Here is a 12,957-nt window from a genome sequence, read left to right on the forward strand (position 1 = left end):
GTTTTTCTTTGACTTCCTCCTAAAAAAAAGCTTACCTCAAGTGAGAATATTGAATTATCTTCAGTGTTCTGGCTTCCTCACTTTTTTGTTTCTTGTGTAATTAATCATGCTCTACTTACATAATGAGCTTATAAATGGCTTTCGCGTCTAAATGGGAGTATTTTTGTGTTCCTTTACTGTGTACACATATGCTTAGTAGTATTTATGCATCTTTGTTGCATTTGTATTCAGAGTGAATGGATTCCTTCTAGCTCTTTGGATAAGTAAAACTTTTTTTAGTGAGTTATTGTCGCTGTCAAGTTGTATTTTAACACAGGTTTTCCAGAGGTATTGAGACTGGCATTGCCAATGCATGGCTAGGTATGAAGAGTGAGCTGAGAATTACCAAATCAGACCAACTTGGAGACTTCCTTCTATTTGATACCACTATGATAGTCTTCAGTTATTATGCTCATGTACTATTTCTCAAATAATGAGCCATTCAGTGTTCTCTGTCAAATTCTTAAGGTTTTTTTTTAATGATAAAAGGTGTTTGTGGAACACTTTCAATATATTCTTAAACGTGTATTTTTCTTGCATGTATAATATGCATGCATAAGAATCAAGCTATTTCACTGTTGGGTTTTTAGAGTTTTAAGTTTTTGAGGTTTTGAGCTTTGAGTCAATAGTTAAAATACTTAGCACTTCAATAGTGCCTTATCCATGGTGGTAAGCGTTACTATCCCCATTTTACAGATGGGAAACTGAGGCACAAAGAGATTAAGGGACTTGTCCAGGGTCAGACAACAAGGTGCCGAAAGTCTCTTCTTGAAGGTATGTATTTTAAAAGTTAGCCAGTGGCAATGTAATGTTGTGTGGGTTTTTTCCCCCATTCATTAACAGCCACTTGTTTGGATGCAGTATGAGGGAAAGAATTTGTTAACCAGAACAGCTTTTGCTTCTCTACATGTGCACAGATCTTTTATTTGTAAATAGAAATGTGCAGTGAACAGAAGGAGTTAATGGGAAAGCTGAAATGGATTCCAGCTCTGTAGTCATGAGTGTGTTCAAGTGGCAATTTCTGGGAATCTACATGGGTTTGAGGAAATCAGGCTATGAAGAAGTAATTTAAGGATTAAAGCTTTTGCTAAAATCCAGGCACGCTTAGTGTGGCAGCTAATTTGTGCTATTATTTGGCATTGTGCTTGTGACCCAGTCTTGTAAACATGTATATGCATACCAGTTTATGATGCTGGCATCAGCTTAATGCTGAAGGAGTTCACAGAAATGGCCTTAGTATCCTGTGGAATGGTATGCTCTGTATTATGCAGTATATGTTTTACATAGACAAACACTACAAGTTTTACAAAATGCACACAACCTAATTATTATTTGAGAAATAGTTCAGTTATTAGACTGAAGACTATTTGATATATATTTATTCACAACAGCTCAGCCCTCCCACTGCTTAGCCATGCAAATGTAATATTCTCATTTAAAGCCCTTGTAATTTTTTTAGGAGAAAAACTGTGGAACTGTTGTCAGATGTGATCAAAACCCACCAAATACACCTCATGAAATCAAAAAGGAATTCTGCAGCTTGCCTAATTTAGAATAGTTATTAGTATCATAGAGGGGACTTTTCAGACACTTGAAGAATTTTCAGGTCCTACTGTGCTCTTAAGCATATCGTGTGAGCATGTGTTTCCCAGTCATCTTGATCTGCCTGTACTCTCAACTTAACATTTTTAAAACTCGGGACATGTCTTCCTCTCCTGTAAGTTGCCATCAGTCCGCTGGAAATCTGTGTACATTAAACCATTATATAATATCTCTGAGACTGTAGCTTGTAGTATGTATGTACAAAATATGTTTTTTTGTAGAGTATCACTTTTAAAAACAAGCAAGAACACCACTACCACGAACAGAAATAACCCTCCCAACCTCTTGAACATGTTAAAGCAATTTGGAAGAGGATGCTTACTATGCTATAACATTTCAGCAGGAAAACTGAAAAATTGGTTTATGAGAACTATAGCCTTTTTGATTCATGCCATTTTAAAAAAGAAACCTCTATTAACTTGATTATTTTGAATTATCTTCAACCTTCTGTTATCTGGAGACTAACTCTGCAAGTTAGGTCTGAAAGATGACTGTTTCAAAAGATGGCAGGTGAGAATTGTTGTTTGCTGCTGCAGAGACCTGAGCAACATGTGCTAAACTTTGCCTTTTGCAGTGGTGGTGTGTGTATGGGGAAGAAAGGATGAGCTCTCACATTCTTTGGGGAGTTGTTTTAGTCTTTCTTTTTGAAAAAAGGAAGAGAAGATGTAGCAAAGATAATCTCATTCCGTGTCAGTATGGTAGGTTTAGGCTACGATATCTTCATGCTTAATAAGAAGCCTTGATTGTATTAAGGCCAAGTTCCTACACTTCTTTTGTCAGTTTTCTTGTGTAAATATTTCTTAATACCCTGCTTCAGCCATCCCAATGTGTATGGAATGTTGGTGCTAAGAAGTTTTGGGTTTTTTTAAATGATGAGCAGGCACCTGAAATTTTTGCTACGTAAGTGCTTTAAACATGGCAATTTCTTCCAGAGCATCAGAGAAATCTTACGGGGGCAGGTTAAGCTGACAAAACCCAGCCACCTCTTCTAAAGAGCTGCTTTGTTTTAATATGATCTCTGAATGTTAACTTTCATTGGTATAAACAAAAATAAGTAATTTAGCAGGAAAAGGTATATTTTATCAAAATAAGGCCTACCATAGCTCACTACATGCAAAGTAAGTTCGTTTACGTGAATGAATTCAGAATTGTAATAAGCTATATTAGCAGGGTTTATGCATTCGTTACATGTGACTTTAATTATATATATTTTTCCAGTTCATCAGTGCAAACATGATGTCGAACTAAACCAAATAAATTTACTTTAGTATTGGTTACAATTAATGCTAAAGGAATCTTTATTAAAACCATATCTAGATTAGCTGTCCTAAATTATAGCTCATGTAGTGTTGCTAAGTAATCTTTGCTTCAACTAGAGTTAATCTTGAAAAGACAAATGGAAGCTGGTTTCTTTAACAACATCAAAAGAGCCTTATGAGAAGGGTGCTTATTTTGGCGTTTCAAAACCATTTTTAAAAGTAATTTTCTGATTTTTATTTAGTTCTAAATGTAATATTTGTAAATTTTTTTGAGGTTTCTTTTGTACACAAATATCTTGTTTAAGGAATACCATGTGTTTGTGCAAGCCAACATGTAATTCTGAACACTGAATCAACTCACAGTTCCCTGAGAAAAGGGAATACCAGGAATACAGACATATCAAGTCTGTCTCCTGTGTATCAGCTTTGAGATACTGTTTTCAGGAAGACCCTTTAATGCAATTACAATTATATGAATCCTCTTTACACATAAAAGCAAAAACTTCATTAATATGAGTGTGTAATGTGATTGTAAATAGTTTCTCTTCTTTTGAGAATCTGAGAATTTTTACTTTGTGCTGTTCACAGAAGCAAGACAGCCGCCTTAACAGATGTCAGGATTAGGACCATGAATGAAGTCATAAGTGGTATGAAGATAATAAAGATGTACGCTTGGGAAAAATCATTTGCGGAACTTGTGAATGGTTTAAGAAGGTAATCCTGAAAAGATACAGCTTGGTATATGATCGGTATCTGTTTCCATTTTTTTACATGTATATAAGTGCATTATTTTGTGCTTTGAAGTGCAGTTTACTTGAATTTCTTTGGTGTTGTCTTTTAACCCCAGCCAGCAACAAAGCACCACACAGCTGCTTGCTCCATAGTGGGATGGGGGAGAAAATAAAAAAAAAAAAAAAAAGTTTTGTTTTGAGATAAAGGCAATTTAATAGGATAGCAAAGGAAGAGAGAATAATAATAGTAAAAGAATATACAAAACAAGTGATGCACAGTGCAGTTGCTCACCACCTGCTGACTGATGCCCATCCCATCTCCAAGCAGAGATCACCCCCAGTGCCTTCCTCCAAGTTTATATATGTCATATGGTATGGGATATCCCTTTGGCCAGTTTGGGTCAGCTGTCCTGGCTGTGTCCCTTCCCTGCCTTCTCCTTGGCAGGCCAGTATGAAAAGTCCTTGACTGCTTAGCAACAACTGAAACATCAGGATGTTATCCACATTATTCCTATGCTAAATCCAAACCACAGCACTATACCAGCTACTAGGAAGAAAACTAACTCTATCCCAGCTGAAACCAGGACATTTGGCTTTTTTTTTTAAACTTTCTATAGCAAGAATGAAGTAATGAAAATATGTCTTAAGATTCAGAAAAAGAAAGAAAGCCTTCGAGATTTAGAAATTCTCTTTTCTTGTGCTTTTTTACGCTTCCTTTTACACTTGTGTTTATAAACAGCAACTAATAGACTGTAATAGTTGTAATTGAACTATTTCATCCTCACAGTTCTGTAAACTAATAGCAAGGAACCAATAAGCAGACATTTCTCTTCTGAGAAATATACGGAGTCTGACTTTTTGTCCTGAATGACAGTATCCCCAGATTGTGCTCTGCTTCCCTTTCTGCATTTTGACGTATTGCTCAAGCCATCCGGGAAGGGTGGAGGGGAGAAAGGCAGCAGCTCAGGAATTCCCTAGTTCTTCAACTGGCAAGCCCAGCTGAGTTTGGTATCCTAAGACTTTTCATTTCAGAGGTCAGTCAGGATCTGATTAAAACTTACCCATAAATGTGATCTTTGGTCAATATTTATGCTTTTACTTGACAATATAAGAGCATTCAATGCTAAAGGATAACTGGAGGAGTTCAGGAGCATATTTCTCATTATTTACTTTTCATGTTATGTCCTTCTCTAGCATATAAGTAGAAGGTTGTTATCCTGCTGTAGATTCTCTTTTTTTTCATTTGTTTTATTTGGAATTCCTTTTTTTAAAAGGAATTTTTTTCCTTTACATCCATGTGCAGGCTTGCAAACTTGCTAATGTTCCTTGGGACATTTCCTCTCGTGCACATAATCCTTTCTTCCTTGAGATTATAGGAACCTGTGCTGATCGAGTGTTCTTGATTGAAAGCTTTGCTGTCTTGTGTGGAGCCAAAGAGGGTATTTCTTTACTGAAAGCTTCCTTAGTGAGTGTATTCAAATCACTAAACTTTAGATTTCCAAGTCAAACACCTTGTTAGGATTAGAGGCTTTCTTTTAAGTGATGGAGAGAAATAAGCTCTTCCAAAACATATTTTGACCTCTCTTCTTTAACTGCGCTGTGTAAAACTGTAGTTAGAAGTTTTAAATTCAGACAGGTGTTTTATTGGCCAGTATTTCCACAGTGGCCGTTGACGTTGCTAAGACAACATCTGAACTCCTCCGTTGCTCTTTTTTCCTGTGGCTTCCCGTATTAGTTTCCTTTTATATAACTCTGTGCCTTAAGACAATGTAGTATATTGTGTACAGCCTGCGGCTAGGCTGTAATTTGCCTGATATTTATGGAGAGTAGCACAAAGAACTTGCTGATTATCCACAGATAGCAAGAGGATTATTAAGGATTATTAGAGGGTGGGAAAAGAGTTTCATCCAGGATTGTAAAAGTAATTGAATTAGACCCAGTTCAAGGAGTTTACAGACAAATGTTCTTTCACTGTACTCTGGAGGAGATCAGAGATTGTGAGCCCTTAAGCTGAAAAATATAAGTGCTTGAAACTCTTTCAAAGTCTGTCAATTCAGCCAATTTGGCAAGTATAGTGGGAAAGCTGCTTAACTAGTTTTCCAGTAGCGCATCCCGCATCCTTCTTTCTGTTCAGCGAGGACTTAATTTACTTCAAATTGTATAATCATAACTCGAGTTTCTAATCTTAGTATATGGTTCCAAATGGAAGGTGATCAAAATGATCAAGATTTTCCCTGAGAATTGCCAGAATATTTGGGAAGAGAAATTAGGAATTGTTACAGGATTTTATAATCTTTATTAATTCAAGCATATGGAACTAGAGTGTATGGGGAAGGAGTAACTTGTTGTGGCTTTCTCGATAAAGAAAAGCTGCTGTTTTTAGTAAGAAGTTCAGCCTGATGGCATCCACATTGTAGACAGCGCAGTAACGTTTTTGAGGACTAGACTTGATGAGTCATTTAGAAGTGGAAACTGAAAGTGGAAATTGAGAACATCCACATCAGCAGGGGGACTCCTGTGTCTCTGCAGTACTTCAGTCGCTATTGAGCTCGGGTTATGGCTGGCGGAACAATTGGTCTCACAGATCAGTAGTTTCTGAATTATGAACCAGAATTCCTAGAGCAAAAGAAGCCAGGAGCAGGGTTCCAATTCGGCAGGATTTAGCCTGAGATTGAAGGAAATACTGCAAATTCTATGATCTAGTTTGAGAAGCAGCAGCTGAGTGATGTTAGATACTTGGGCCATGGGTGAACTCTTGATATTTTGGAAGTTGTCCTGTTTTTTCAACTGCAGAGTGTGTATTGATGTTATCAGGAGGTTTATGTCTGAACTCTACAGGATTTTGATATTGAAGGACAAGGAGTTTGTGGGTGCTTGTCCCTTATACAGAGGTGTTTTCCTCTTTGTTCTTGTGTGCAACCCAGAAAGATTTGAAGCAGATTAGAATCTGAATTAAAATATTAGTTTGACCCAAGCAGGAAAAATAAGAGTATTTTGGTTTTCTGTCTTTGACAAATAATTATTTTCTATAGCTACTATGATATTAAATATAATAATTTTCCCCACTCAACTTCTAAGCCTTTTAGATTCTTGTTTGTTACTTACTATATAACATAGATTATTTACATATCAGCTGGGGTGGTGCAAGGGGAGTAGAAAGGTTATGAAAGTAAAATCCTGAGTCTGGTTTTCCCTCATCCTTTTGTAATGAGTGGCAACTGTAATGAGAGAGACATTGATGTGATTGTTTGTATTTTATATTTTTAGGAAGGAGATTGCCATGGTTATGAAAAGCTCCTACCTTCGAGGACTGAACTTAGCCTCTTTCTTTGTGGCAAGCAAAATAACAGTGTTCATGACTTTCATGGCATATGTGCTGCTCGGCAATGCCATCTCTGCAAGTCGGGTGTTCGTTGCAGTGTCCCTGTACGGTGCAGTAAGACTGACAGTAACTCTCTTCTTCCCTGCGGCTGTTGAGAAAGTATCTGAGGCGGTGGTTAGCATACGACGAATCAAGGTATGGTGATGGATTAGAACAGTATGTGGATTTCTTCTCTTACTCTAATATTGTTTTAATGTCACCAACAAAAGCAGCCTTACTTTAGTTTTGCAGTTCAGGATTTTTAATGAAATAACCTCTTCTGAAAACTAAATGTGTTGCTGTGTGTATGTACGTGCAAAAACATGACACAGGCTGTAGAGCAGGCTGAAATGTAGGCGAAGAGTGTACATGCAAAGAGATGTTGTAGACATTTGTGAAGCAAGAGGAACGTGTGTACAGATGTGCAGGTATGTTGGGACTGGGAGATGGAGGACAAAGCAGAGAGATGGAAGCTGTAGGATTCATATTCCGTGCATGCTGCTCTACACTGTCAGCTGTGGAGGACATGTGAAAGCCCCAGCTAGTGTGGTGGCTGCTTTCACTACTGGAGTGCAGACTCGAATTCAATAAGGATGAACATCAATAATGCTGCTAGCTTTGGAAGATGGCCTTTATTTTGTTTGGTTTGCTGCATTTAATGTATCTTGTGGATAAAATAGTCGTGTTTGATGCATGTACCAGGACTTCAGCATAAACTGCAAAGCGAAAGGCTTAAATGCAAAGTGCATTTTGAATTTAAAGCTTTAAAAATCCCAAATTCTCAGGTTATTGAAATATAGAATTAAAGCATGACAGCCGTTTTAGAACTTAGTTTTGCAAGAAAACCAGGTTAATCTAATCTAGAATAGGGCAAACCAACACTTTAGATGTAATCATATGGCTTTGCGTAGTGTCACTGTGCCATTTGTTGATGAAAGTAGCTAAAAATCTCTTATTTGCTTCTCCAGTGTGCTTGAGTATAGTAGGTCAGGTTTTTTGTTGATAAATTTTCTAACTATATTAAATTTACTAACTACACAAATACCTATGTATTAAACAGGTAATCTTTGCGCTTCAAAGAAGCATTTTGTAAGAGTTGACACAAATGGAGTTAGAGAAGGTTAATATGTGAAAATCATGACCACAGCAATATTGTAGGCATTAACATTTATTATTACTTTTTAAACTAAAGTGTGGGAGGGGAGAGGAGTGCTTGGGCTGCTGGATGTTGCACACTGTCTTTTCTGTGCTTGCACATACCTGTATCCAGCTGCAGAGCAGTGCTCTTTCAGGGGATCTTTCAAGCTGTGCAGGTTGAGAGACGTGAATGCCTGAAAACGATGCTGTAGGAACAGAAGAACAGCACTTGAGCAGAGGCAGGGACGATCTGTGCCCTTTTCCCCTCTTGTCTCTGTTTCTAGCATATCGTAGTGGTCACATGAATTTGCTTCTGGCATCTGGCTCCAGCTCCCTGGCACTTATGATTCCTTAAGGATGGTTTTTGGAAACCAGCTCCAGCATCAAGGTTCATTGGGCAAAGAGTTGTCCTAATGAATCTGTAGCATCCCGGATGCCATCACCAACTTCTTACCTTCCGTGTCCCAAACTATTTTAGAGTGGGATATTTTGCTACTGAATGACAAGATGATACTGATGACCAAAGATGTGTTATTGAGTTGTAAATAAGTGGAAAGGAATTAGAAAAGAGAAAGAAATACAGAAAAAAATTATTAAGATGATGGCTAGGTATATTTGGGCAAAACTGAAAATGTATTTTTTTTAAGAAAGTGCTTTCTTTTACATTTTGTAGAACAAGTGAGGTTTCTGCACTGATCTTAAAGTACTCTCAGATGGAGAGAAGGAAGCAGGAAATACTGTGCTTCAGGTGACAATAAAGAACGATAGTCAGCTGGGAAGTAATAGCCTTTCCTTCCATATTCATTTATACACACATAAGAACTGTGTGGCAAAAAGAATAGTGATCTCTTCATTATGTTTTTCACCTAAGCTCTTTTTTCCCCTCACCCTTAGCTAGACATGTGAGAGCTGGTCTGCGTCTCTTCTTGAAGCTCATTCACTCTTTTGTGATGGAGCAACAAGCTCAGAGTTCCCTCATGAAACAACATGGGAGCGGTTGTTTTGGGGAGGGTTATTTTGGCAGACACGCAGAAAAGAGGATAAGTTTTAGCTGGGTGCAAAAGATAAATGTTTCTCTTTCAAGGACACAGTCATATCTCGAGGTAGATTTTGCTTCTCAGCATCCTGTGGATGATAGCAACTTTATTTTTGTCTGCATGGAAGATTATTAAGTACAAAAACAATGGAAAAATATTTTAAGAGAACTTAAAGAGTCTCTAAGGCTTAAGTTACTTTCCTGCATTTGAAAGCTGTATTTCTAGTGTTGATTTTTTTTCCCCAATACTGTTTAAAATTAATGATGTTAACCGTATAACTTTTTTCTTCGTTTGTACTGGTTTTGTTTGAAATCTTCCGTATGTGATACTCTAATATTTTTGAGTTAAATAGCTAGCTAGGATTTATACCTGGGATGAATGCTACTACTGTAAGAGGAAATTCTTAGTAAATGCAGAAACAATGAGACACAACTCCTTGCTTAAGACCGCTGTGGTATTTCAGCCATCATCTAAATCCAAATCACACTTCTGAGGTCTTTTCTCAATCCACGCACTCCAGTATTGATTTAGGCTGTGTTTGGAGTTTCTTTCCCTGCCTCCCACCCTCTCCTCCTTAATTCTCTTTCACACACACACCTGTTGGGTCCTGCCTGTCTAAAACAGCGTTCAGCAATACTCACCTGGCCGGAGAGCTGAGGCGTGTGTGGCTTTGCACATTTACCTGGTCGGAGGGGTATCACAGAATGTTGGGGATTGGAAGGGACCTCAAAAGATCATGTAGTCCAATCCCCCTGCAGGAGCAGGAACACCTAGATGAGGTTACACAGGAATGTGTCCAGGCGGGTTTTGAATGTCTCCAGAGAAGGAGACTCCACAACCTCCCTGGGCAGCCTGTTCCAGTGCTCTGGCACCCTCACCGTGAAGAAGTTTCTTCTCATATTTAAGTGGAACCTCCTGTGTTCCAGTTTGTACCCATTGCCCCTTGTCTTATCATTGTTTGTCACCGAGAAGAGCCTGGCTCCATCCTCCTGACACTCACCCTTTATATATTTATAAACATTAATGAGGTCTAAATAATTTCTTTTTTTTTAAAAAAAAAAAAAAAAAAAAAGGGCGGACGCCGGCCACTCAGGGGTCGTGTAACTAGTTAGCATGCCAGAGTCTCATTCGTTATCGGAATGTTCTGAGTTGGAAGGACCCACAAGGATCATCGAGTCCAGCTCCTGTCCCTGCACAGGACAACCCCACAGGTCACACCATGTGTCTGAGGGCTTGTCCAGTCTCTTCTTGAACACTGTCAGGCTTGGGGCCGTGACACCTCCCTGGGGAGCCTGTTCCAGTGCTCCACCACCCTCTGGGGGAAGAACCTTTTCCTCATGTCCAACCTAAACCTCCCCCGGCACATCTTCCTGCCATTCCCTTGGGTTGTGTCTTTGGTTGCCAGAGAGAAGAGATCAATGCCTCCTCCTCCTCCTCAATGTAGAAGTACAGTAGTAAAAGTGGAATGAACCGGTTATGCAGGTGTAAGCAAGTTTTTTGTTAATGCCCTAGACCTTAAAAAGAGGAGAGGTTCAGATAGTGTTCTGCAGCATTTTTGTCACTGGAAGAGTGCTTAATAGGGACAACAGACAGCTTCTAACTGTGTCCGCATCATTTTTCTCAGTAAAACTAAAATAAAATAAGCCTTCACATAAAACCAGTGGAATGATAAGGTCTTGAACCAAGGGTTTCACGTCTTCTGTGTGGGAAGGAGGAATCAAATAATTACAAGGTATGACAGTGTTTCAAAGGAAAGACAGGACTAGTTCTTAAGGTCCGTTTGATTCAGGAATTCTCTTTTATTTGAGCAGGTTGTTAGAGTGTCATAGAACTTTTATGCTAAAAAATCTGCACTTTTTTTAGGAGGGGACTGCTAGCTAGTTAAAGGTACACTGTTGAAGGAGTTGTGCGTCACTTTGGAAATGTAATTCCTGGATCAGTTTTTTGCATTATTTTTCTCCCCATAGTTAATGTTCTGTATGCTGCTTCCGAATATATGTGCGTGGGTTCATTTCCTATTCCCGGTTTCACATTAGTCAATATCGTGTGCTTTTATTTTATTGCAGAACTTTCTGATGCTTGATGAAGTCTCACACTTCAATCCACAACTGCATGGTAATAATGAGAATATCATTCTTCATGTTCAGGATTTGACTTGCTATTGGGATAAGGTAAATTTACTTCTACTAAATGTAAAGTATGTTGGTGCTGCAGGCATTTTAAGTCTAAAAAGCATTATGTCTATGTATAGTGTGCTGATGTTTTGTATTCCATCTTTTGTGTATGAGAATCCTTTTACTATGTTAAGCTATCTCTGTAGAATAGTACTGAAAGCACTATCAAGTGCATCTTAGAAGTAGCTATTCCTGAATATTATGCTAAACGAAAACCTATACATTTCTATGTGAAAATATCTCTTGTTACTAAACAGTGCTGTATTGCAGCTAAGATACTTAAACTGGAATTAAGGACAGACAGCACAGTAAGGTGGGCCTTAGCACATGTTGGTTGTTTTTTTTTTCTGTGAACTAAGCACTGATCAGTCCATTAGTCTAGAACTAGTACAATATTATACTTCTCATAACAGATTTGAAAGCTTTAGAGACTAGTCTATGTGTATTTGTTACTCTGTGTATTTTAATTGAAAGTGTTCCGCTACAAATTGTTCTCTGCTTAAAATCCACCAAAATGACTAGAAAAAGGGACAATACACAGGTGATAAATCTGCTATGGATCCTTTTCTGTAAGAAAGACAAAGGTTGACTGTTATTTCTGTTTTAAAACTGCAATTCCTATGGCAAGCAGCAATTTGTGATTAATTGTTGGAGCTATTACGAGCTGCCTGTATCCTTGCACAAGGGAAGCTTCAGTCTCCATAAGAAAAGCTGGAAGCTCTAGAAATGAATTTTGCATATAAATGTAATGCAAATAAGACATAATGTATTTCCTTTTATGTACCCTCTTGCCCTCCATGTGCTGTGGCCCAAGGAAGAAAAGTGTGAAGACATATGTGAGGATCTGCCTATTACTACTGCTCAGCTACAAAACAAAATTGCTACATTACTGGGCTTTGCTTTCTTGGAGTTGTCTCTGTGACATAAATTCTTTCTGAGACATTGAACAAACTTTTAATTGATACGAAAAACTCAATGGTGAATACATTCCAATGCAAAATAGGATGTATTTCTTAGTCTTTGTTTTCTTCCCAAGCCAACATCGATACCATTAACAATTTACAGGAAATGATTGCATAATGTGCCCATAAAACACCACCGTTTATATTGCATAAAGCAGGGCAGCATGACTGGAATTACTGGTTTCCTTGTGATTTAAACCAGACCACCCACAAAACTTTTTATGTAATTTTCATTTTGATATATAATTGCAGTGTGCATGAGAGAAGTATAGTTCTCCCAGAATTATTAAAACCGACTCAGGAAGTTAGTCTTATATATACTCTTACGATGTTGCAAAATAATTTTACAAATTTGCTTACTGAAAAGATGATGAGTTCTGAGAAACAGCAGTTAGAAAAGGAATAACAAAAGCATGCTATCCTTTGTCAAGTGAGCGATTTAGCTTACTACCCTGACTAGGTTTCTAATGACTCTTTGGATCTCTTTATAGACAGTGTACAGCTGAATGGTAATTTTTTAATTTTAAAGATTACGAGCCGAAAGAGCTACTAAAAATCCCGACAATCCACAAATCGCACGTCACTGGAAGTAAAAAAGAGATTATTAGCTAGACTTTTAGGAAAAAACCTTACATTGCATTATGCTTTATCAAAA

General features: G+C 37.9%; 1 protein-coding gene across 2 annotated transcripts in view; it reads left to right on the top strand.

Moving 5' to 3' along the window:
* The window catches only part of ABCC4 (ATP binding cassette subfamily C member 4 (PEL blood group)), a 158,033-nt gene that overhangs the window by 24,760 nt on the left and 120,316 nt on the right, over positions 1 to 12,957 (top strand). For both annotated transcript variants that reach the window (XM_065642154.1, XM_065642160.1), the window contains exons 7-9: positions 3,489 to 3,614; positions 6,899 to 7,148; positions 11,233 to 11,337. In XM_065642154.1, the coding sequence (XP_065498226.1) occupies positions 3,489 to 3,614; positions 6,899 to 7,148; positions 11,233 to 11,337 (481 nt within the window). The remainder of the gene's footprint in view (positions 1 to 3,488; positions 3,615 to 6,898; positions 7,149 to 11,232; positions 11,338 to 12,957) is intronic.

The sequence above is a fragment of the Caloenas nicobarica genome, chromosome 1 (genome assembly GCF_036013445.1).
Source record: "Caloenas nicobarica isolate bCalNic1 chromosome 1, bCalNic1.hap1, whole genome shotgun sequence".
Taxonomy (NCBI): Eukaryota; Metazoa; Chordata; class Aves; order Columbiformes; family Columbidae; genus Caloenas; species Caloenas nicobarica.